This window comes from Dama dama, chromosome 23 (assembly GCF_033118175.1).
Source record: "Dama dama isolate Ldn47 chromosome 23, ASM3311817v1, whole genome shotgun sequence".
Classification (NCBI taxonomy): domain Eukaryota; kingdom Metazoa; phylum Chordata; class Mammalia; order Artiodactyla; family Cervidae; genus Dama; species Dama dama.
The window spans coordinates 27,515,514-27,541,641 of record NC_083703.1 but is presented as its reverse complement, the minus strand read 5'-3'; the positions used below and the strand labels follow the sequence as shown (position 1 = coordinate 27,541,641).

The 26,128-nt window shown below is 38.9% G+C and overlaps 1 protein-coding gene and 1 non-coding gene across 2 annotated transcripts in view; both read right to left on the bottom strand.

Annotated features, from left to right (window-relative positions):
- MYO3A (myosin IIIA) overlaps window positions 1-26,128 on the bottom strand; it is a 162,545-nt gene that overhangs the window by 104,784 nt on the left and 31,633 nt on the right. The window contains exons 5-8 of the mRNA XM_061125655.1: window positions 20,841-20,917; window positions 14,921-15,066; window positions 11,650-11,715; window positions 8,357-8,512 (exon numbers count right to left, since the gene is read on the bottom strand). Coding sequence (XP_060981638.1) covers window positions 8,357-8,512; window positions 11,650-11,715; window positions 14,921-15,066; window positions 20,841-20,917 — 445 coding nt within the window. The remainder of the gene's footprint in view (window positions 1-8,356; window positions 8,513-11,649; window positions 11,716-14,920; window positions 15,067-20,840; window positions 20,918-26,128) is intronic.
- On the bottom strand, window positions 3,734-3,805 carry TRNAC-GCA (transfer RNA cysteine (anticodon GCA)). Its single transcript has one exon. It is a non-coding gene; the product is annotated as a tRNA-Cys (tRNA).

Genomic DNA, 26,128 nt, shown 5'->3' with positions numbered 1-26,128 from the left:
CCACCCCACTCCACTGAGAGGATCTGGCTGAGGTCACTGAAGAAGTTGCGTGTCCAAACTCATTATTACTCCAGTTTTTAAAATTTTCAGCACTCTTTGGCAGAACTAACTGTTTCCTCCTTGAAACACTGAGTTTCAATGTGGTTCTCAACCAACCACATTCCTCTGCTCTTCCTCCTTAAAGGGCCACAATCCCTCAGTCACCTTTTCTGGCTCCTCTTGCCCTACTAGATTCCTAAATCCTCACATTCAGTGACCTCGTTTGTGTCACAGCACTAAATACCTCTATAAGCAAATGACAATGACTATCTCCAACATGGGTTTCTCCCCTAAAGCCCAGACTCCTATGTCCACTCCCTACTGGATAACTCTACTTTCATGTTTAATTGGCATATCACATTTAACTTGTCCCAAACAGAAATGATGACCACCCTCTACTGGGTTTTACTAAATACAGGAGAGCTGCATTTTCATCCATGGACAGGGAACAACACCCACATTTTAGGCTGGGCTGTGCAGGTAATGTATTTAAATTTTATATATTTGCATTTTATAAGTATATACATAATATATACTTACATAGTTAATAGACACATACTGTTTTTGATGGGATCCTGTAGTACAGTCAAATCTATAGAAGAAACAACCATGAAGTCATAGAATTCTATTGCAATTTCTATTTCCAAGACTGGAATTGCCATAGTTAGCTATTTATCTTCCTTTCTTTCCTTCTTTTTGACAAAACATTGGGGATTGTGATGTCAGATCTTTCACTTAAAAAAAACAAACCCAGCTGTATTTATATAAATGTATAAAAATCTAACTTCAAAGTGAATCATAATCTTCCAAAACTAAAAATTCTGTTAAATACAGCACTTTTTTTTTTTGGCAGAGATTACAAAACTAAACGGGGAAGCAAACAAGATTAGGACAGCTGAGCAGCCAGAGATAAAGCTTTATGTGCCTGGCAGGAAGGGATGAGAGGCATGTCATTCTGAATTCTACTTAAAGGCTGAAATCTTCTGCTCTAAATCTTAACTACTATCTTAAAAATATATATATTTCTCCTCTCTTTCCCAGCAAAAAGATGGTTAACAGATTTCACTACTTTAAAGTACAAATTTTCCAGGGAGTTACTCTCAATATACTTATTACTAAGGCCCCTAATATGAGAGCAAAAATATATTTGCAGTTCAGTGCAAGTTGCTCAGTCGTGTCCAACTCTTTGTGACCCCATGGACTATACAGTCCATGGAATTCTCCAGGCCAGAATACGGGAGTGGGTAGCCTTTCCCTCTCCAAGGGATCCTCCCAACTCAGGGATCGAACCCAGGTCTGCCACATTACAGGCAGATTCTTTACCAGCTAAGCCACAAGGGAAGCTATAAATATTTAGAGGACTACAAATGTGAAGGCACTCGGGGAAAATGGTTGCCCTGCCCTCCACTCAATTCTTTCACCTCTCTTTGCTGCAAAAAAATTAGGAGTGTTTATATTCAGTGTCCTGCCTCCTATGAGGCACTGCAGAATTCAACAGTAAATAATCCTATGCAAATGTGTCTTTTTTTTTTATAGCAATAATCCCCAAAATGGATGCAGTCAAATCCTAGGCTATTGCTAATTTGAAAGAAAAGACACAGAGAGGCAATACTGCAGTATTTCTTGCAACCTTCATAAGTAGGTCAAGCCTCTTGATAATCTCTTAGGGTTTTTTTTTCCTCTCTAAATTAAATTTTTTTTTAAAAGACTAATGCCTTTAAGGGAAAGGCCAAAAGATACACATTCAGAATTTTTCGGGAAATTTTGTTCTTTTTAAAAATTGTGTTATATTTTGCTCTAATTAAGTGCATACATTTGTTGTATTCACAGCATTTTATGTCATGAAATTAAATATGATCACTTTCAAGAGCCTCTTTAGATAAAATAATTATAAAACTATAGGAAATAATTGTACAAATATTTTAAGAACAAGTAAGAATTTGAGTCAAATTAAAACAGCTAAAAATGGATAATGCCATAATTAAAATAATCAATGACTTCTAGAACATCAGTGGAAACATGAACATTATAGGAATTTGGGAATCTGATATAAGCTTTCAGCATTTGTAAAGTGGCCCTAACAGCTAATAAAATTTAGGTTTCCCTCTAATGAACCAGCATATTGCAATACTAAATGCTAATGTAAAACAATATTCCATTGAATGATGTTAGAAAGATTAAGGAAATGACCAATAAATCTGCCCACATGAACTTCAGAGAAACATCACAGGTTTCCATCCTCATAAAGACTTGCTGAAAGCATTTTTACGTGAAAGTCCTCAGGAGGACAAAATTTTTCAAACTAAATTAGGACCAAAATAATGAAGAATGAGCCACAGTCAGCCTTTTACTCTACCCAATTCTTTATTTGTGCTAACATTACATATACATAGCTAGCATGACAGATGGGACTCTTTTTTGTGTTGTAAAACAAATGTATTCAGAATCTTCTCAGGCTTCTCATCCACAATCTACAGGGTACAACTCCAGGGGGCACCATTCATGGCATGTCTCTGTGCTTGAGCATGAGAGGATTCAGGTGAAATATGAAATGAACAGTGTCTCCTGGTGTGGGCTGTCCCACACCACTTATGGGTACAGCTCAGTCATGTCCAACTCTTTGCAACCCAAGGGCTATATAGCCTGCTAGGCACCACTGTCCATGAAATTCTCCAAGCAAGAATACAGGAGTGGGTAGCCATTCCCTTCTCCAGGTGATCTTCCTGACCCAGAGATCAAACTCAGGTCTCCTGTATTACAGGCAGATTCTTCATCATCTGAGCCACCAGAGAAGCTCTTAAAGGTACAGCAAAGGGTTATAATGAAAGTGAAAGTGAAAAAGTGTAAAAAAGGATCATAATACTAGTAATCAAATTTTTCTTGCCCTTTGCCTGCACATACTAGTGTAGGACTCTTGTGGCCTTAGAGAGTCCCCACACAAGTATGTCTCAAAATTGCTCGCGGACAAGTTGGCTTCAGCCAGACACACCTGTGACTCAGCTCTTGCTCAGGTGGGTGTTAATAATTGATACTCTGTTAGTCACTTTGATAACCCCTGTTGCTCCCTCAGCACATGAAGTCCTTTCTAGCCAGGTTGGGCATTGCCCAGTGCTTTCAGCAAGGCGAGGCTCAAAAATATCATAGGACTACTTCTTCTATCTTTTATTATATTCACCAAGGAAGTCACTGAAAATGCCAGGTTCAAGGATAAACAACACAGAATCCCACTCTTAATGCAAGAATTGTCTGGAAAAATTGTGACTGTATCTAATCCATCATACCCTGTCCTACTTTACTAAGAAGACACAGTTCAAGTTAAGATCATAGAGCAGTCAATCTCTTTCCTTGCATGCTCAGTCATGTCTGACTCTTTGTCACCCATGGACTGTAGCCCACCAGGCTCTTTTATCCACAGGATTTTCCCAGCAAGAATACTGGAGTGGGTTGCCATTTGCTCCTCCAGGGGATCTTTCTGATCCAGGAATCAAAACCACATTTCCTGCACCTCCTGCAGTGCAGATAGATTTTTTACCACCAAGCCACCAGGGAAGCTCATTCCCTTCCCTTAGTGAAGTCGCTCAGTCGTATCCGACTCTTTGCGACCCCATGGACGGTAGCCTACTAAGCTCCTTCATCCATGGAATTTTCCAGCAAGAGTACTGGAGTGGGTTGCCATTTCCTTCTCCAGGGGATCTTCCCAACCCAGGGATTGAACCTGGGTCTCCTGCATTGCAGGCAGATGCTTTACCATCTGAGCCACAAGGGAAGCTTGCTAAATAACAAAAAGAATGGCAAGCAGAGAGAAGTTTCCTTTATGAGAAAAAGAAATGGTCACAGTCCCAAACCACAGTCTATTAAAGCACAACTACCAAATCCTGTGAACTCTGTGTTGAAATGAGAGAAGCTGAGAACCAATATGTAATTCTTTAGTGCTCAACCAATACTTTATAGAGACTTAAAAAAAAAAAAAAAAAAAAAGCATACATCCTGATAGGTCTACCCAAGGAGCCATGCTTGGAGCTATCAGTTCCCAGAGCACGGTTGGGCCATACTGGAAATGTGAAAGTCTTGGTAAGACCAGATCAACATGCAAAAGAGCAAGAGGGTGAGGAGGTGCAGAAGACCAGGGAACAGTGACCTATCACATATTTGTCCAACAGAGGGGTGGCCAGTGGCCAGGGGGAGGCAAGACAAAGGGAAAAGAGGCAGTTGCTATACGATGATATAAAAAGATGGTCATGATAGGTTTGTGTCACGGGCCATAGAGAATACAATGGTGCTACTTGGGCTCGTTCCAACTAAGGGCCCTGTACTCTGACCTCTTCAAGGATCAAAATTGAGGGGAGATGTGCCAAGAGAGAGAAAATACAGATGTGGTAAGAGAATGTTCAAGAGAAACAACCTAATTCAAACTAAAGACTTGACAATTCACCCTTCCATCATGCCCACTTTTTTTTTTTGGCTAGAACACAGCTGTTCCCACTCCCACTTGAGACGAGATTCATCACCACATATTTGTAATTTTTAAAAAAGGAGGAGGAAGAGTGATAAGCAAAAGACAGAAGAAGAGTATATGCCATATGAAGGAATCATGGGAAAAGTTCAGACAAAAAGTTCTCCATCCCTCATAGACATTTCTTAGATGATGTCTCAATAAAAGAGAAAAATCTTTAAGAAGAGCCACAAAGCTTTAATGAAGAGATAAGTAGAGAAACTGAGTCAGCTCGATTCAGAAAAGAAATGGAGGAAAATCAGGAAAGAAAAGCAACAAAACGCAGAATACACATGACTGAGGTCACAGATGTGATAAGTATGTGGTCTGAGCACATAAAATACAAGAAAAGAATAAAGGCCCAGTTGGCTCTCATGAGCCAGAGATGCAGGCTCTCACACACCACAGGGTATAGGCAAAACTGATATGGAAAGACTGACAAGAAGACACGGCTGGGCAAAATTATGAAAACCTTATGGGCACTCTGCAGAAGCAGCCAATCAGGAGCAAAGGGAGGAATGTCATTGCCCTGGTTCTTTTAACAGCAATACACACTGCCTAAGAGATGGTGGGAAAATGTATGTAATCCTTCCAGGAAAAGAAACACTAACCTAAGTATATTTTACCTAGCTGAACTAGGCTTCAAGTTCAAGAGGCAAGAAGCTAGGGTTTGAGGCTTTCTGGAAATTACCATGAGATGATGCAATTTATCTACCTAAGAGAATAATCAAAGAACTCAGGAAAGGAGAAGATCAGTTCATTCATTCAGTTGTGTCCAACTCTTTGTGACCTCATGGACTGCAGCACACCAGCCTTCCCTGTTCATCACCAACTTCCAGAGCTTGCTCAAACTCATGTCAATCGAGTCGGTGATGCCATCCAACCATCTCATCCTCTGTCCTCTCCCTGCCTTCAATCTCTCCCAGCATCAAGGTCTTTTCCAATGAATCAGTTCTTTGCATCAGGAGGCCAAAATATTGGAGCTTCAGCTTCAGCATCAGTCCTTCCAATGAATATTCAGGACTGATTTCCTGAATTTAGGGAAATTTAGGATTGACTGGTTTGATCCCCGTGCAGTCCAAGGGACTCGCAAGAGTCTTCTTCAACATCAGTTCAAAAGCACAGCACTCAGCTTTCTTTATGGTCCAACTCTCACATCCATACATGACCATTGGAAAAACCATAGCTTTGACTAGATGGACCTTTGTCAGCAAAGTAATGTCCCTGCTTTTAAACATGCTGTCTAGGTTGATCATACCTTTTCTTCCAAGGAGCAAGCATCTTTTAATTTTATGGCTGCAGTCACCATCTGCAGTGATTTTGGAGCCCAAGAAAATAAAGTCTGTCACTGTTTCCATTGTCTCCCCATCTATTTGCCATGAAGTGATGGGACTGGATGCCATGATCTTAGTTTTTTTAATGTTGAGTTGTAAAATAGAAAAGCTTGTGAGCAACTGCCTATTCTTGTTTATTTGAATTTATTACTCCTTAGGAACAAAAATGCTCATAATGGTCCTCCAGGGAGTACTGATTCAGTCATCTATTCCTTATAAAGTTCCTGGAGACCATGTTTAAAAGCTATTCAGCCCTTATTTAGGAGCTTTTCCAGAAGGGGAAGTGGTGAAGAAAGGCATAAGAAGATATCTCAGGTGGGGAAGGAGACGTGATCATTTCTTTTCTAAATTTCCTGGTCCTAGATGGGAGCTTACTACCTTCCCAGGGTTTCATCAGTCCCTTTCCAGGTTATTGATCTTGGATGGACACTGCCGTCAGCTCATGCCTTGATGAGACCTTCTCTCCTAGATCTTCCAAGGAAAATTTGTTCAACCCCTTATTTTGGCCAAAATGAGATTTGAATTTTTCAAAATCAAATATACTTAGAAGTATGCACATGCGTGCATGCACGCTCTCACACACACACCAATTAAAACATCCCACAAAAATATAGAAATAACTGTATATGTCAATAGGCTCATTTCAAAATCCAACAATAGCCACTAAATGCTTTGATAATTAAACATAATAAGGACCAACTTCCCCACTTTAGAAAAAATAACAATAGTTTAAAAGATAGGAAGAAATACGAAGGAAAAGCAAAAGGTATTCAAGATTACTGCCCCAATCTGTCTTGGCGTATCTGTAGTTTACCTTTTAGAACCAATGGCAGGAGGGTACCCAGCAGAAATCCTGAGATTTCTGGTGTTTATGGGGTGAGTGGAGAAGGCAATGGCACCCCACTCCAGTACTCTTGCCTGGAAAATCCCATGGACGGGGCAGCCTGGTAGGCTGCAGTCCATGGGGTTGCGAAGAGTCAGACACGACTGAAGCGACTTAGCAGCAGCAGCATGGGGTGAGTGCTGGTGCCACTAAAAATAAAGGGAACAAAGAACTAATCTGGGGTGGGACAGCACAGGCTTCATGTTGGACTGGTTGAGTTTGAAGCAAGTTTCTTTGAAACACACATGTGGAGATGGGAATGAAAAGGAGTTATTATGAGAGCAGTCAGGATAGCATTTTAGAAGTCCTGTGTATTAAGGGTGAGTAATTCTCACCATGACATTGTCAGAGACTTTAGAGGAAAATTATCTTGCCCAGAAAATAGAAAGTAAAATTGGGAGATGTATTGTATTGCAGTGAAAGAACCCTGTTATTATTTCCTATTGATTTTTCTGCTTCCTTTTCTTTTCTTTTGGTAAAATCAAAATCCCATTCTAGTGAATGTACATTACATAAAGTCCCACACTTAGATAAATAATTGACAGCTTGAACCAGGCACTTGTAGCACTAAAAGTCTGGACAATTTTTAAAATTCATCTTTCATTTGTTAATCCTTTGAAATGTGTCTCAAATTTGCCTTATACTGTGGTTTAAAAATCACATATGTTGGGACAAGTGGGATGATTAGAGCAGTTTGGGATTGACATGTACACATTGCTATATTTAAAATAGATAACAAGGATCTACTGAATAGCAAAGGGAACTCTCCTCAATATTGTGTAATAACCTGAATGAGAAAAGAACTTGAAAAAGAACAGATACATGTATACGTATAACTGAATCACCTTCCTGTGTATTTGAAACTAAAACATCATTGTTAATCAACTATACTCCAATATAAAATTTAAAAAATTTTAATTTGTGGTAGAAGGATATTTAAATATATGAATATGAATATTCTTTCACTAGTCAGTGAAAGAAGGCAAGCTCCAGGACACATATATTTCAATTTTGTTTTCAAATGTATTTCCAATAATAAGATACTAGAAGGTATAGATTTAAATTTTATAATTGATTTTACATTGTATACTTCTATGTATCTTCTAAACTTCCTAAAATAAACATATATACTATCTATAAGCAGTAAAAATAGTTGATATTATGAAAACTGTACATAATAGATCATTAAAAATGATTTTTGAATATAATTCAACCAGGGAAAATGATGCCAAAAATAATAGTGTCAAAAAATATTTCAAGTGTTATGGTCATTTTTAAATCTCAAATCTAAGGTATCTTACTTCACAGAGAAAAGGAGAAAAATACAAGAAAATACAAGCCAATACTAATCACCTACTGAAGTTTACATTCTTTCTTATGAAGAAGTTGTTTAAGAAATGCTTCCAGTAATGTTACCGATATCAGGATGCAACTCAACCTGAGACATTCACTTCATGCAAATAGCACCTTATCTCCAAACCACAACCAGGGAATCGAAATAATTAAACCAGGAAGTTCTTTCCTCACCTTAACAACCATTGCATTATAAAGCTGTCAGACTCTTTAGATGATCTTTGGACTTTTGGAGTCAAAATATTATTTGATTACCTGGCCTTTTCTGTGCCTCCCGTGCACTGATAAATGCCAATGAATTCTGTGAGTTGTTTTTGTAACACCGCATCTTTGCCTTCAACTTGAGCAATGAATGTATGCTGTAAAAGATCTGACACTGTTGGACGCTTTTCATAATCCTTAGTCAAACACCTGCACTGGCAAAAAGGAACATGCAATTATTAGATAAGTTAGAGTTTTGAATTTATTATTCACAGTCCTAAAAACTACTCTAACACAAAGGAATGATGTTCTTCATTGATGCTCAGCCCAAGAAACATATCTCAAAAAAAATGTTAAAACTGAAATCTGAGGAATTAATGTCTGTGAAAGTGACACATCTGTGGGCGATTATGCTGTAGTGAAACCAACTTTCAACGAAATTCTACTTTCCTTGCCTCCCAGCAAGCATTACTGCAGAGTGCTAATTGAACTCAGTCTCCACTGCCAAGTCTCTTTTAGCGAAAGATAAACAACAATGAAGTCATTACAGTTTTAATACTTATCTAAAATTACAACAAACTTTTCAGTCTCCCTTCATTAACGCTTTTAAAGGTTTCTCAATTGATCTGTTTCTTTCTACGTGACAAAACTACTAACCCATGTGCAAGGGCTTATGCACTGAGGATGTTTAAATCCATGTCAGTGGATGGGTTTTGAGGTCCTACAGTACAGTACTAATGTGTATCACACCTCTTGATAGGATCAACCAGGAGAGAGCGCCTGAAACAGCATCACAGGAGGAACCCTGGAACAAACATCGGATGTTCAATCAGCTATCTTCAGATATTGGAAAGAGGAGTTAGACTAGTTTTCAGGGCAAGGAAATAAAAAACCTAGGATTGATGGGTAGAATTAAAAGAGAAATAGATTTCTGGTCCATATAAGGGCGAACTTTTTGACAGAAGATGGAATGGGCAGCATTGAGAAGTAAGATTATTTTTATCAGGGGATTACTGATAAACAGTGCACCATGTTCAAGAAGGATTCATGCTCTGCATACTCTCTCAACCTTGAGATTTTGAGGATCTATGGTTATAAGGAAACTGGCCAGAGTGGGGTTGTCATTTGAGGATAGAAAAAAACAGAAAGGAACCCAAGCCTGACCTGAGCCATGCCACTTCTTATCTGTATTGTTAATCCTTCTGGTATGAGAATTTGGCAATTTATTCTGCTGGAATTAACTAAACTGATACTGGCTTCCAAGATGGTGCGAGTGGTAAAGAACCCACCTGCTAATACAGGAGATGCCTGAGACAAGGGTTCGATCCCTAGGTCAGGAAGATCTCCTGGAGGAGGGCATGGCAACCCACTCCAGTATTCTTGTCTGGAGAACTGCCATGGACAGAGGAGCCTAGTGGGCTACAGCCCATGGGGTTGCAAACAGTCAGACACTAGCAACTTAGCTTACAAACAGAAAGAGATACTACCCAGGGATGCTATTATGCTAAAGAATAAGGATGATAATGTCTCAAAATAAGAGGATGTGCTATTAGTTTTCGTTTAGTTTAGCACAATGTGTCAATTTCTGCCACCTGCAACACTTGTATCTATGTACTGAGATTAATAACATTGGAGATTATTTTATTCACATAAAACCTTAAACTGTTGTATGCAGCCACTGGACTTAGAATGAAAAGTAAGGCACGTTTGGTGCCCTGGAGTTGTTTACTGTCTACTAAGGGAGCAAGATCTCTAAACAGAGAGTGAAATAAAAGAGGAAATGGTATTAGAGGAAGAGGAACCAAGGACAGGAGGAGCTTCCTGGGCAGAGACCCAACTGCCTGAAGGAAACGAGGAAATGCTTCTCAGAGGTGAAATTGTGTGGAATATATCAAAGTCACCAAGCTGCGTTAATGATCCTCATGGAAGGATCTGCCCACATGAGTCATGACTACAAGTCGTGCGGAACACTTCAAAGTTATCGATTCTCCTATGGGGTCTATGGAATTCGACTGCAATTCATTAAATATTATGCAGTGCACAGTACATATATAGCAATGATTAGTTAAGTGAAAACTAAAAGAAAAAACATTGCCAATATTTCTTGTGTTTGCATAACCCTTAAATCAGCCTCTGACCTTTATATAAACAAACAGATATTCTTGGTATGAAAACCAGCAATTTCAATATGGACAAAGATGATTAGTTCCTCTACTTTTTTGCCCTTTTTACATTTTCTGAGTGAAGTTTGACACATTCAAGCTTAATGACCCCTTCTCTCCCATTTTAAACCTCCAGTCATCCCTTCCCTTATTTTTTCAAGGTGAAGTCATGAGAAAGACTGTGAAAAAAATTTCATGGACAGATTTAGAAATAGCTGATGCATAGCTTCTACTCAGTTGTCTGGAGTCATTGCATTTATCCTAAATATCTGTCAAATTAAAAGTGAATTTCAAATATCTAAGATTTTATCTGTATGATTATCTGACTTACCAAGTGCAATGAAAACTCCCTGGCTGTGATGAGAATTAGTGATGCAGATAACTGAAGGGCTAAATAACTGACTGAATATATGATGGGTAAAAAGGTGGGAGATGCTAAGGGCAAGACTGCAAAAGGCAGGTGGACAGAAGAACCCATTCACGGGTGATGCAATGTCTGCAGAAGCACAGTCATCGATAAGTGAATGAATGTGACCCTGAGAACATCATCGAAACAATAATAAGTTCACTGAACATTCAGAAGACACCACAAATGCTTGTTTTGACGAAGATCATGGGAACCGCTAGGGCTATTTAATAGATAAAGAGGAGAGTCAGAAGCTTGGAGGAATGGTTATAAAAGGCCCATCTCAAAGTCATAGCAGGGTGGAATCTCTTTGACTCCTCTAAAAGACTCTAAGGGCTCTCCTGGTGGTCCAATGGTTAAACTTTGTCATCAAATGCAGGGGGTGTGGGTTCAATCCCTGGTCAAGAAGCTAAGATCCCACATGCTTCTTGGCCAAAAAAAAAAAAAACACAGAACAGAAGCAATAATATAACAAGTTCAATAAGGACTTTAAAAATGTGTGTCTGCTAAATCACTTCAGTCAGTGTCTGACTCTGTGCGACCCTATGGACTGTAGCTTGCCAGGCTTCTCTGTCCATGGGATTTCCAGGCAAGAATACTGGAGTGGGTTGCCATACCCTCCTCCAGGGAATCTTCCTGGCTCTGAGATCGTACCTGGGTCTCTTAAGTCTCCTGCTTTGGCAGGTGGGTTCTTTACCACCAGTGCCACCTGGAATGGCCCATGTCAAAATTAAATAATAATAATAATAATAAAAAGAAAAGACTCTATGGTTACTCACTTGCTGATGAAGTCATTGAATTCTGCTGACCATATCGCAGGTTGCCTCAGTTTTGGGGGTGGATTCCTAGAAAAATAAGATACAAAGTTTGGTACACACTGAGCATGCAGGACAAAATTAAGAGGCAGGACTGGACAGACTAATGTATCACTGCATTCAAACCCTGCCAGGTATAATCAGGCATTACCGTCATTTTCCAATTCAAAGACAGATCAGTTCAGTTCAGTCGCTCAGTCGTGTCCAACTCTTTGGACCCCATGAATCGCAGCACGCCAGGTCTCCCTGTCCATTACCAACTCCCAGAAAATTAGTTATTAATCATTCTTTATATGGAATGACAGGTTCCTTGCTTCTCTGAAGGCACATAATATACCCATTTTTTTCCCCAGTTGACCCTTCCTTTCTTGCTTTGAACTGAGAGCCCTAGAGGAAAACATAAATACTTAGCTGGTTAGAAACAATGACTCCTGGGGAAAGGATTTTTAACTCTGAGTCCTACAGAGAAATCTCTGAGGGATATTCAGGAGATACAAAGGTGACCCGAGAGGAGGATTATTCAGAATATGCAAGAAACCTTAGCAGAGAGGCCTTTATAGAAGAGTGCCTTTATGACTTGTTCTGTTGTTACTTGGGTAGATGGCCAGAAACAAGATTACAAAAGTAAGGAACTGGAAAATATGATTGGCAATAAAGCTCTGAATGTCACTGCAAGATTCTGTTATTAATTCCTTCCATTTTAAGCTGAACAAATCTTTTCTTTTTTGTGATGTTCATGAACACAAAGGAACATCATCTGAAAATGAGGCTGATCTCTAACTGTAATCAAGCAACACTGATCAACCATGATAACCATGATAGTTGAATCTCCTGAAGTACCGCTTTATGTTAATTCCAACAGCTCTTTGTTTTCATTAGTGGAATGGAAATACTTTGTCTTCAGCTCTGCGTTACTCCTTAAATAGCTTAAAATAAAATTAATGTACAGTCTGTACAGGCTCATTAAAGAAAAGTGCAGCTACTCATCCACTAGATCACACTGAAAGCTCATTTTACAATCCTTAGGACTATTTGAAGATTGCTGATTTGCACATTAAAAGAAGTAATTCTTTTCTCCAACAATTTTGCGTGGCTTCTTGTTCTCCTGAAAAACTCTCTTTTAAGAGATTTACTGGTTTGCTTTGAGTAGAGCAAGATTTTGATGATTTTAGAACATTCAGAACCAGGTAGCTTTACAGATCCCCTTTTTTCCCCTAATTATTTCTTCAGTCTGTATTCTTAGAACTCTATTTTAAAGATATATTGGTGGTACAAGGAATAAGAAACAACTGAGATGGTACAGTTTCCAGAGGTACCTTGCTCACAGGTACCATACAGGTCAACAATAGCATCCCTCTTTCATGTGGTATCATCATTAAGAGTAATAACCCTAGGCTAACTATGTTCATTTAAACCATATTTTAAATAGCTCAGGAAAAACAGTGCTTCATCTCACATACAGAATGACAACAGGAATTAGAATATACAGATTCTGTTGGTTTTCCTCAAATTGAATGAGGTTTTCTGCTCTTTCTCTGTAATCTCATTTCCCCACTTACTGTGCATGCTGTCACTTCAGTCATGTCTGACTCTGTGCGACCCTATGGACCGTAGCCTGCCAGGCTCCTCTGTCTATGGGATTCTCCAGGCAAGAATATTGGAGTGGGTTGCCATGGCCTCCTCCAGAGATCTTCTGACTCAGATATTGAACCTGCATCTCTTACATCTCCTGCATTGGTAGGCAGGTTCTCTACTGCTAGTGCTACCTGGGAAGCCCCACTCATTAATAAGCAATATATTTTACAAACAGTAAGACGTGAGAGATACATTGAAATTGTTATAGAAAGGATAATATATATTTAAGGTATTATAACTCAGTAAATACAGGCAGGACAGAAAATTACAAGGTAAAGTTAAAAACAAATTTGAATACTTTACACTAATTTAATTCCATGCCAATTATTCCAAATAGATCTACTTGGAAACGAATAGGTCATATTGGCATTATTTCTTTTGGACTGGAACCACCCCTGACCAGGGCTTTTACATATGATTCAATGTTCTACAGGCATTAGGATCCCACAATTTATTTGTGTGGGAACAAATTTTAGCATACCTCACCTCTCCACCCTGGACCCATGTACCCATAGGCCTTCTCTGTGCATTTCATTAAAATTAAGATAGCAGGCAAAATCCATATGAAAGTCTTTAGGATTTCCCTGGTCATACAGTGGATAAGAATCCACCTGCCAATGCAAGGGACATGAGTTTCATCCCTGGTCCAAGGAGATTCCACATGCTGCAGAGCAACTAATGCATGTGCCACAACTACTGAGTCCTCGAGCTGCAACTACAGAAACCCACGTGCCCTAGAGTCCGTGTTCCTCAACAAGAGAAGCCACCCCAATGAGAAACCTGAGCACCACAACTAGAGACCAGCCCCTGTTTTCTGCAATTAGAGAAAGTCCATGCACAGCAATGAATGCAACCAAAAATAAAAAATAAATAACATTTTGAAAAGAAAGTCTTAAAAAGATAATACATGTATAATAAAAATAGGCAGTCTTTTCATGTCAGTATTCTGAAATATCTAGGAACTAACCAAAATATATATAAAACAGTGTTTAATCAGTGATAAACAAGAGGGAAAATCTGACAACACACATAAAAGGGGAGGTGTCTACACAGGAAAGTGCCTCCTTGGCTCCAAAGAGATTATTTTTCTAAGCTTAATGTTTTATATTAACATATTCAAAACACTAACATATTTTAAATCATTATTATTTTATCAAAAATTCTACTTCTAACTTTCTTAATACTGTCATTTTAAAGCTCTAAACACAGGGAAGTCTTAGCAAGTAATAAAAAATTATTAGATTGGTAAGAGTGGAACAGAGCACATTACTGTTACATGGACTGTGGACCAGGAAGCCTCACTGACAAATCTGGGAGTGAATCAAGAGTGACAGGAAGTGGTGTTTTCCAAGCTCAAATCCCTGTTAAAGAAAAAAAAGACACATAATACCAAGAGAAAGCGCTTGTACTTAGACCAGGGAAAATAAAACTATGGTACAAAAAGAGTGTCTTGAAAGAAGCAGGATGATATTCCAGGCCACTCTGCTTCCAACCTGTGGAGATGTATTTGGATATTTCCATGAAGAGCTTGACAAAGATTCTGTGGCTGGAGGAAGAGAGAAGACTGGCAGGTACTGGACCCACATGAGAGCCCTCTGACCTGGGTATTTTGAAGAGTGCTCTCATGGGATGCAGGTCGGCTAGTGGAGGGTCTCCATCCCCCAGCTCAATGGCCGTGATCCCCAGGGACCACGTGTCACACCGGGCATCATAAGTTGTATCCAGTTGCTGTTCACATGCAATCACCTAGTAGAAAATGAAAGAGAAAGGAAGTTTGCAACTTCAACAAGCACATAGGAAAATGCATAGAATGATGTATAAGTGTTCAAATTGATGAGCTTTGAGAGCTCCCAGCCAAGTCAGTAACACGGGGAAGTAAAACCTCAAATTATAATTAGTAGTGGTAGTTTTATTCTAAGAATGTAAAATATCTTAGCAGGATTGAAAACAATAAGGGAAGAAGTCTATGGGGAAAAAAAAAGTATTTTTGAAAATGCAAAACAGAAAGGGGAATGAAAAAGTGTACCTAATGGGAAGGGATGGGATCAAACATACAGCTTAAACTTGTGCAATGATAGTCATCTGATAAACATTTGATTAGTAAATGGAGTCATTCATCTTGGCAAAGATAAAGAACACATCTTTAACAAAAATTGAAGGATACAAAGAAAAATAAGCTTGTGGGAAGCCTAGGTTTATGGCCTCCATCTTTTCTGACAACTTGAAGGCAGAAATGAGACAAGTGTGCAGAAATACAAAAAGGCTTGTGCCATCAACAAGAGAAAAATAACTGGATAAAAATAAACATTGATAAGATGTTAGCAGTTATCTGGGAGCATACTAGATAGTAAATCTTGTTTAGTCGCTCAGTTGTGTCTGACTCTTTGCAACCCCATGGACTACAGCACACCAGGGTTCCTATCCTTTACTATCTCCCAGAGTTTGCTCAAATTCATGTCCATTGAGTTGGTGGTGCTGTCTAATCATCTCATCCTCTGTCTCTCCCTTCTCCTGCCTTCAATCTCCCCCAGCATCAGGGTCTTTTCCAATGAGGTGGCTCTTCACATCAGGTGGTCAAAGCATTGGAGCTTCAGCATCAGTCCTTCCAATGAATATTTAGGGTTGATTTCCTTTAGGATTGACTGGTTTGATCTCCTTACTGTCCAAGGGACTCTGAAGAGTCTTCTCCAGAACCACAGTTCAAAAGCATCAATTCTTTGGCACTCAGCCTTCTTTATGGTCCAGTTCTCACATCCATACATGACTACTGGAAAAACCATAGCATTGACTATACTGACCTTTATCGGCAAAGTGATGTCTCTGTTAAGCTACAATCAGGTTTTTTAAAATTCCACTAATCACAGGATGTCATTGAAGAACAAGAAAGAAATTTCACATGTTGTGAATGCCAATTCACAAGATAAATAAAACATAATCTGGGGATGATGGCAGGTTAGACTTCTTATCATTTAACTACAGTAATATGAAATGAGATGTAAAGTGAAAGAAATCTAAGATCCTGTCTGGAATAGCGTTTCACCTTTCTGACTCCACCTAACATCAAATTTAACACATTAAAACATCCCTATGTGGGCACAGTGGGTGAATTTATGTCCCAATCTACCCATGACATTCTTAGTTTATGCTCACTTCCCTAGACTCATTATAAATACCTTCCCGGTTCACTCTCCAAATTGTCCTGGCTTGTGCAATAAGTTACATGGTCACCTATCACAGTCACTGTCTCCCCTTCACCATGAAACACACATACTCTGGGAAGGATGGCTTTACATAATCAACAAATGCTACCTTTGGTCTAGAATTTAACTGAAAAGGATGTCAGATCAAGAATGCCACTTTCCAACTTATAATTGATTTAAACAACCTTGTTTACCTTGTTGTGTTCTAATTCTTAGAAATTAGACATGAATAACATAGAGCTGGTATTTATGTGATGTCTTCATTAACTAGATAGTTGATTATTCAAAACACATTCTTCAACAATTCTAGGTAAGTGGAAATTTACTGAAGTATTGCCAATCATTCAAAAGTTGGCAAATGCTTATTACAGAGAAATGACTATAATATGCACAAAGTGTTAAACATATATTTATAGGATAATTTGAAAAGACCACAATGAACCTTTCTCTTTTATATATTACTGGTTGGCTGAGCAGGAAAGCACTTTCATATCGTGTTTGTGCTACAGTAGGCTTACTAATAGTAAATAATGACTTATCAGTAAAATGACTGTCTAATAATTGCATAGTAAGGAGTATTAATTTTAATTATTGACTCATTTATTACTCTGATAGTTATATTTTAGATAAAAATATTAACTTTACTCATAAAGTGCTTCTAAAATCTACTAAACAAAATTGTTTTTACTAAATGACAAACAAAATATAATAATGGCTTTGTTACTATAAATTAATATATTAAAAATAAAAAACTAGACTATTAATTATTTAATAGAAATCATATAATTATATTATAGTATTTATTATAGTAGTTATTCATATATGTAGATAAGATGTAAAGCTTGGTATTATAGCTAGATGTTATTAACTTCTCATTTTTAAACTTTTCACAAGCTTTTGAAACACTAGTAATATATCAGAATTGAAGAAAAAAACCCACATTTGAAATTCTTTTATTCAATTTTGCTTTTGCTTATATGACTATACAGTCTACACATATTTTAAAAGTTTCTTAAGATAATTTATCTTTTCTCCATATTTTACATTACACTTACACTTTTTTTGCAAGTAGTAATTGAATTAGTATCAAAATAGGAACAGCACACCAGGACTTAATCCTCCAGCAAATTTAATTCTATGATTTTGCAATATTATTAATGTAGTATTTAAATTACTTCTCTTCCTGTCACTCCCTAGAAAGATGTAGGCAAACAGCAGAGCTTTTCCCAAAGATGGCAGAGTTTCCAAACATAAATGTTCCTTACTAATAAATATAACTAAAAGGATTAAAAGCATTAACTTTAAAGTGACTGTGGAGAAAAGATGTAACTCTAGAAAACTTTTCCTCAACTATTTTAGCAGTTTTTCTACATCTTCCCACAGGTGATGCTCAAAAAAATCTTCCAAGGTGTGATGTGGCCCTAAGCAGAGACACTCAACATAGGACCTACTATAAATATAGGTTAAAAGCCTGCATCTGATTTTAAATAAAGTCAAGGCTGTATATTGTCATCCTGCTTATTTAACTTATATGCAGACTACGTCATGTGAAATGCTGCACTGAATGAAGTACAAGCTGGAATCAGGATTGCAGGGAGAAATATCAATAACCTCAGATATGCAGATGACACCACCCTTATGGTAGAAAGCGAAGAGGAAATTAAACAGCTTCTTGATGAAAGTGAAAGAGGAGAGTGAAAAAGCTGGCTGAAAACTCAACATTCAAAATATGAAGATCATGGCATCTGGTCCCACCACTTCACAGCAAATAGATGGGGAAAGAATGGAAAACAGTAAGAGACTTTATTTTCTTGGGCTCCAAAATCACTGCAGAGGGTGACTACAGCCATGAATTAAAAGACACTTGCTAGAAAAACAATGACAAACCTAGACAGCGTATTAAAAAGCAGAGATGATTATTTTGCCGACAAAGGTCCGTATACTCAAGGCTATGGTTTTTCCAGTATCATATATGGATGTGAGAACTGGACAATAAAAAAGGCTAAGCACCAAGGAATTGATGCTTTTTAACTGTGGTTCTAGAGAAGACTCTTGAGAGTCCCGTGGACTGCAAGGAGATCCAACCCGTCCATCCTAAAGGAGATCAGTCCTGGGTGTTCATTGGTAGGACTGATTTTGAAGCTGAAACTCCAATACTCTGGCCACCTGATGTGAAGAACCACCTCACTGGAAAAGACCCTGATACTGGGAAAGACTGAAGGCAGAAGGAGAACAGGATGACAGAGGATGAGATGATTGGATGATATCACTGACTCAGTGGACATGAGTTTAAGCAGACTCCAGGAGATGGTAAAGAGCAGATAAGCCTGGCATGTTGCAGTCCGTGGGGTAGCAAAGAGTCAGACACGACTGAGCAACTGAACAACAAAAAAGGCACTTTTATATTTCTATCCAACTTAAAAACAAACTCTAAATATCATTAACAGAGATATGTGCAACCTAGATGTCCACTGACAGAAGAATGAATAAAGAAGATGAGGTACATATATACAATGGAATATGCTATGTACTATGTGTTAGGTCACTCAGTCATGTCCAACTCTTTGCAACCCCATGAACCGTGGCTGCCAGGAATCTCTGTCCATGGGAATCTCCAGGCAAGAATACTGGAGTGGGTTGCCATGCCCTCCTCCAGGGGATCTTCTGGACCCAGGAATCGAACACAGGTCTCCTGTGTCTCCTGCATTGTAGGCAGATTCTTTACCACTGAGATAACCGGAGAAGCCCATGCAATGGAATATTAGCCATTAAAAGGAACGAAGTTGGGTCATCTGTAGAGATGTGATAGACCTAGGGTCTGTCACACAGAGTGAAGTAAGTCAGAAAGAGACTAATGCATATATGTGGAAGCTAGAAAAGTGGTACAGATACACCTATTTTCAGGGCAGGAATAGAGATGCAGACTTAAGAGAAGGGACATGTGGACACAGTGGGGGAAATGTAAGGTGGGATGAATTGGGAGCTTGGGATTGACATGTACACTACTATGTACAAAATAAAATAACTAATGAGAATCTATCATATAGTACAGGGAACTCAGCTGGGCACTCTGTGATGACCTAGAGGGTTGGGATGGGGAAGTGGGGGTTGGACGGAGGCTCAAGAGGGAGGTATATGTATATGTATACACACAGCTAATTCACTTCATTGTATAGCAGGAGCACACCATTATAATGCAATTATATTCCAATAAAAAGTATAGTTAATGAAAACGTAAGGTTGCGAGTACAGCTCACCCCTGAGCAACACATGGGTTAAGGGTTCCAATCTCCTGACAGTTGAAAATCCACGTACTGCTATCTCTGCCTCAAAAACAGAGAAACTGATATATGACTCACCCAAGGGGAGGAAGCTGAAACAGTTTGGCTAGAACCAGGACTCAAACCCTGGTTCTTTTGAATCCACACATTGTGAGCTCTGATTAAATACAAACTTTTCCCCACACTTAGTTAATTTAAAGATCTGTAAAATGAGATTGGGGATTAGTAGATACAAACTACTATGTATAAAAGAAATAAACCACAAGATTCTACTGTACTGCTGCTGCTGCTAAGTCACTTCAGTCGTGTCCGACCCTGTGCGACCCCAGAGACGGCAGCCCACCAGGCTCCCCCGTCCCTGGGATTCTCCAGGCAAGAACACTGGAGTGGGTTGCCATTTCCTTCTCCAATGCATGAAAGTGAAAAGTGAAAGTGAAGTCGCTCAGTCGTGCCCGACTCTTAGCAACCCCATGGACTGCAGCCCACCAGGCCCTTCCGTCCATGGGATTTTCCAGGCAAGAGTACTGGAGTGGGTTACCATTGCCTTCTCCAACTGTACAGAACAGGGAATTATACTCAATACCTTGTAATAACCTATAATGAAAAAGAATATGAAAAAGAACATATATATGTATAACTGAATCACTTTGCTATACAGCAGAAACACAACATTGTATATCACCTATACTTCAATAAAAAAAGAAAAACTGTAAAATGAAAATACAGGTACTATATTTATTGACAAAAATTTGCAGGTAAGTGGACCTGCAATTCAAACCTGCGCTATTCCACTGTAGTTTCTCTCTACCTCATCTGACTTATTCATTCAGTCTGTCATGTATTCATATATTCACTCACAGCCCATTTATCATCTCCCATGTCACTCCTCACACATGCAAATATCTCACATAAAGACAACACAACTGACATTTTCTTCTAATAGATTCTAACACACACATGGAGCTAGAGCGTGCATGAAAACGAAACTCAGAAAGAATCAAACACGCCACGTGTCTCCCTCAAAAAAACTCTATCCAACCTCAGGAGCCATCCAAAACGGCGTTCCTACAGATGTGTTCCGACGGTGCCAGGTGCTGGTGAGCTGAGCAGACACGCCTGGAAGGAAGAGACGAGACTTACTTTCTTGCATTCATTACTCAGGTTAAGATTTCAACTGCAATAAATCTGCTTACAAACAAATTTGATTCTCTTATAGCTGCCACTGGACTTGAACTTCACCTTAACGCATCCAAACTCAGGATGTCTGCGTAGCCAAGACATACAATGGTCCTCCTATTATCTATTTCTTGTATCCAAACCTAATCAAGCTTAAAGCCCCATGTCAAGCTTAAATTTCCCCGTGCTGACTTCATCTGCTCCAGGTTATACTAATCTCTGTAGCCTTGACTTTCTAGATTTTAAACTATTTGTCTGTATTGCATATTTTTGCACATGGTTGTAATTTGAATGGTAGGCTCCCTTTGCTCCTTCCTCTCACTATTAAAGGAGAAGGAAATGGAAACCCACTCCAGTATTCTTGCCTGGAGAATCCCAGGGACAGAGGAGCCTGGTGGGCTGCCATCTATAGGGTCTCACAGAGTCGGACACAACTGAAGCGACTTAGCAGCAGCAGCAGCCCACTACTAAATTCTAGTGAACTGGATTGTTTCATATGGTGGCATACAGGTAGCAGGTGACTTGTGAATACAAACAAAATTATTTTCCATCTATCATTTTGGGACAAATCACACCTGACTGGAAGTTTCAAATAAATTATTGGGGTTGGCCCAAAAGTTCACTCAGGTTTTTCTGTAAGCTGTTATAAGAAAACCTGAATGAACTTTTGGCCAGTCCATCACATCTATTAATATTTAAACCAACAGCATCAATAGGATCAGTTATTTTCCTTTAGAGAGACTATACACAGAAAGATTATAATGAGGAGGCTTAATGAAATATTTCAATCTTGTCATCCCATTAATTCTACCTGGTTAGATACAATCATAACTGGCTCTTAAGAAAATCCAGAGTATAGTCTCCCTCCTCACGGCTCATACTTCTGCTCCTCTGGCTGCACGATGCTTCTTCCCTTGACCTTACTCTGGACTTGATGTTGTTCAGTCACTAAGTCATGTCCGACACTTTGCAACCCCATGGACTGCAGCACGCCAGGCTTCCCTGTCCTTCACTATTTCCTGGAGTTTTCTGAAACTCATGTCCACTGAGTCTGTGATGCCATCCAACCATCTCATTCTGTCGCTCTCTTCTTCTGTGAGTCCCAAATTGTGAACTTTAACTACCTGACATCCTTGCTTTGAAAAGTACCTCCTGGGTGTCACATTTGTTTTAGGCTCTGGCTATTTACCTTATAAGTCAAGTAGAACAAAGACACTAATTGAGGTTTAAAACTGGATATATCTGATACCTCCAAGATGAGGTGTCAAATTTAAAGGTCATGAAAATTCAAAGGTCATAGTCAGTCAAAAAAGCATTTCACTGGTGGAAATATACTTGAGCTGAGGGCTAAGCAGTACGTTTTGGTTCTACATTAATTCTGTCCCTCAAGGACTTCCTCCACAGATGTAGTAAGTGGGATCTTGTCCTAAATGGGATATGTATCTAAGCCTTCAAATTTTGCCTTTAAAAATTCTATTATTTGACAGAAAAAATATCCTCATGAAATTGTTTTTGAAATTCAGAGAAGACGAAGTAATCTGAGATTGAAGGTTCTCTTGAATATTTCTAACAGATGATCTAAAGAAAGGTAATAAGCACTACACACATTTCTCCAAAATGCACATCTCTCCCCAAGTATTTTAGCTTCCAGAAAAATTAAACATTAATCTAAACATTTCATCTTGTCTTTTCCTATGAATTAAATGCAGAAATAACTAAGCTTGACTTTTATGACAGTATCCAAGCAAAGTAATTTATTTCTATAAGTAGGAAGAGTAAATGGATTTTAAAGAAATTTAATTTAAAATTGATTATAAATCTATTAAAATTTATTCTAACAGTTTCCAATGATTTATGAAAAATTAAAAATTCTATTTTTCCCTAGTAAACATTTCTGTTTCAACTTTATAAAGATTCTGTAAGAATTCAAATGTCATTTAAGCAAAATGTAAAAGGGGCAGAAAATAAACATGATTCAGTAAAATATCTAAAGTTCTGCTTCTGGCAAGAAAGTGACAGACTAATCATTTGATAGTTATTTCTTCTTTCTGGAGATAAACAAAAGATGATGTCGCTAGAATTGGCATTTTTCAGCAAGCAGTCATGCCCTGGTGTTTGAATTTATAGATATGGATGACAGGAAAGGGCCGTCCCTCCACATTCTACTGGAAATATATGGAGAAGGATGCTGAGAAGTTCATTAGGATGTATTATGGGACCTAAGACAGACCATTCAGATTTTCTCTTGGAAACATGAATCTTGAGTGGAGACAGTCAGGCAGGGGGGTGACTAGAGCAAGTCACCCAAAGTCGGGGCTCTAAGGATCAGCCCAAGTGATGCTGCTCCAGGTGATGCTGCTCTGGAGGTCCAGGGATGCCACAGCCCTTTCCTAGGAGGCCAGATCGCCCAGTGTCTCCCTTGACTTTGCATGTCACTCAGTACTATTTCCAGTATCATTGCCTAAGTGGGTCAGAGTTAAGCTTCTGCTGCCTACAATCACAGAACTCTAGTACAAGAATAAGAATGATTTTACACATAAAGGAGCAGATTAACAAGGGTAATGGTCAATAATAATGAGTTTACAAAGCTTAAGACCATTAGGTTTTATATTAATATGAGAATATATTACTTTTATCTATATTAACATAAATTTAGAATTTTTTAAAGCAAACATCTGGCCTCCAAACTCCTTTCTTGATCACACTATTCCAAACAACAAGGAACTTCTGAGCAAGCATACCTAATACAGACATAGACTACTTTCCATATGTTTCCAGATATATTGATATATACATTATGAAACATACAAAAATAATTTTGAAGGATGGTATTAAAATATTAACTATTATGAATATTTCATAATTAAGTTGGCTATTTCTTCACTCCAATGGTATATCTGGAATAATGAGTTACGATGCTAGTGATGCAAGTGAAAGTGAAAATTCCTCAGTAGTGTCTGACTCTTTGTGACCCCCATGGACTGTCTTCAGGCCAGAATACTGTAGTGGGCAGCCTTTGCTTCTCCAGGGGATCTTCCCAACCCAGGGATCGAACTCAGGTCTCCCACATTGCAGGCGGATTCTTTACCAGCTGAGCTACAAGGGAAGCCCAAGAATACTGGTGTGGGTAGCCTATTCCTTCTCTAGCAGATCTTCCCGACTCAGGAATCAAACTGGGGTCTCCTGCATTGCAGGCAAATTCTTTACCAACTGAGCTATGAGGGAAGCCCACAATGCTAGTGGAGTCTCATATATAAGAGTCTTTTGGGATCCTGCAGAAAGGATGTTTTACACCTGGTCCCTGTAAACTGTATGGAAACAAGAAAAATTTAGCCTGGAATGTGAAGCAGGAAAAACAAACAAGTCTCAGAATAAGTGAAAAAGGAAAAATGCAAGTAGGTAGGATAAGAAACCCCTGAGTCTGAAACTATTAGATCATTCTCAGGTTAAACACAACACACACACCTATGAAAGAGTGACAGAGGAAGCATGTTTGTTGAGTGTTTCTGCAATAACTGTTAACCCTAAGATCATCTTTCCAACAGAACCAACTTCAGAAATAGAAGCAGCTTAATGGTTAAAACATCTAACATGATCATTTTCAGGTTAGTAAACTTCATCTGGACAGAAAAGTGACTTTCCTGAGGACAAACAGCATTTTTACTTAACATAAATTCCCACAAGAAAATTAGTTAGTAAGGTAGAAAAATGCAAAATTCAGTTTAAAATGATTGACATAAATGCTTTAAAAGGCAACAAGAATCCAAATTATGAGTTCGGGAGCTGCTGGAAGTAGAGAAGTTTAGGAAAATCATCTCGTCCAGAGAGGAGCTAAGGGAATAAGTCACCAAAGTAAACGGTTATATAAGCATGTCAGAGGAGAAGAGGCTGAAGATGGAAAATTCCAGGCAGAAAGTTGGGATACAGAGAAGATATTAAAAGGAACAGAAGCCAACAAGAGATCAGGCTGAATGGAAAACAGATTAGAAGAGAGGGCAATAAGCCATTAAAAATCAAAGCCGCAGGAACATTAAGGAGGTTTGTGTCAATGATTCTTCAGCATTTTGCTTTGATTACATTGCTGGGGAATTATTAAGTCCTTCTAATAAGGCTTCCTGAGCTGTTTGATGGCTGGGCAGCCACCCTGTCCCCTATGGCTTATGTCCTGTTTCCAGGGGTGGGGAGGGGAATGTGAAGGATTTATATTTGTCGTTAGGACTCAGGTCTGAGTGAGTGAGAAGAAACATCAGATATGTGGTTTCCAAGGTGGTTCAAAAAGACCAGATGACTTCAGGGAACTTGACTTGCTATAACCATAGGACAAGACCCTTGCCATCTCAAGGGAGCAAAGGGAAGAGCTTGGGATTTTGTTGTTAAAAGCAAAACACTGCAGGGATGAGAATTGGGGCCATAAAATCTACATTACCACCTAATACCCTCATTTTGTTGGTGAGGTTAGGATGGTGTGATGATTAATTTTGTGTGTCAATTTGGCAGGCCATGGTGCCCAGATATTTAGTCAAATGTCCTTATGGATACTTCTGGGAAGGTAATTTTCAGATGAGAATTAGCATTTAAATCAGCGGACTTTGGGTAAGATTGGTTATTGTCCTTAATGTGGATGAGCCTCATCCAGTGAGAGACCGTGATAGTGATCTCCACCAGATGAGGACTTCTGCCAGCTGACAGCCTTTGGACTCAACATGCATTTCTTCCTGGGGTCTTCAGCCCACCAGACCCGATCAGGTTTTGAAGTCTTCAGGCCTCCACAGTCACAGGAGCCATTTTCTTAAAATAAGTTTCTCTATATACACACAGTACACATCCTGGCTGAGCTGTGTCCCTAGGGAACTCTGACAGATGCAGATATCAGTGCTGAGAGTGGTGCCAGAGACACAGAATCTTAAAGATGAGTTTTCTGAATTGGTCCTGGGATTTCCGGAATTGATGCTTAAGTCTGATAGATTCAAATACATTAATGGCTCCATTTCCAGGAGTCAAGAGAGCACCAACAATCCATGGCATGATATGGCAATAGAGATACACAAAATACCATCATTGAACTAGAGGAACAGTTCAGCGTGACCACGTATATGATATCTCTGAACATTTTGGTCAAATGAACAAGTATATTGAGACTGGCTGGTTGCT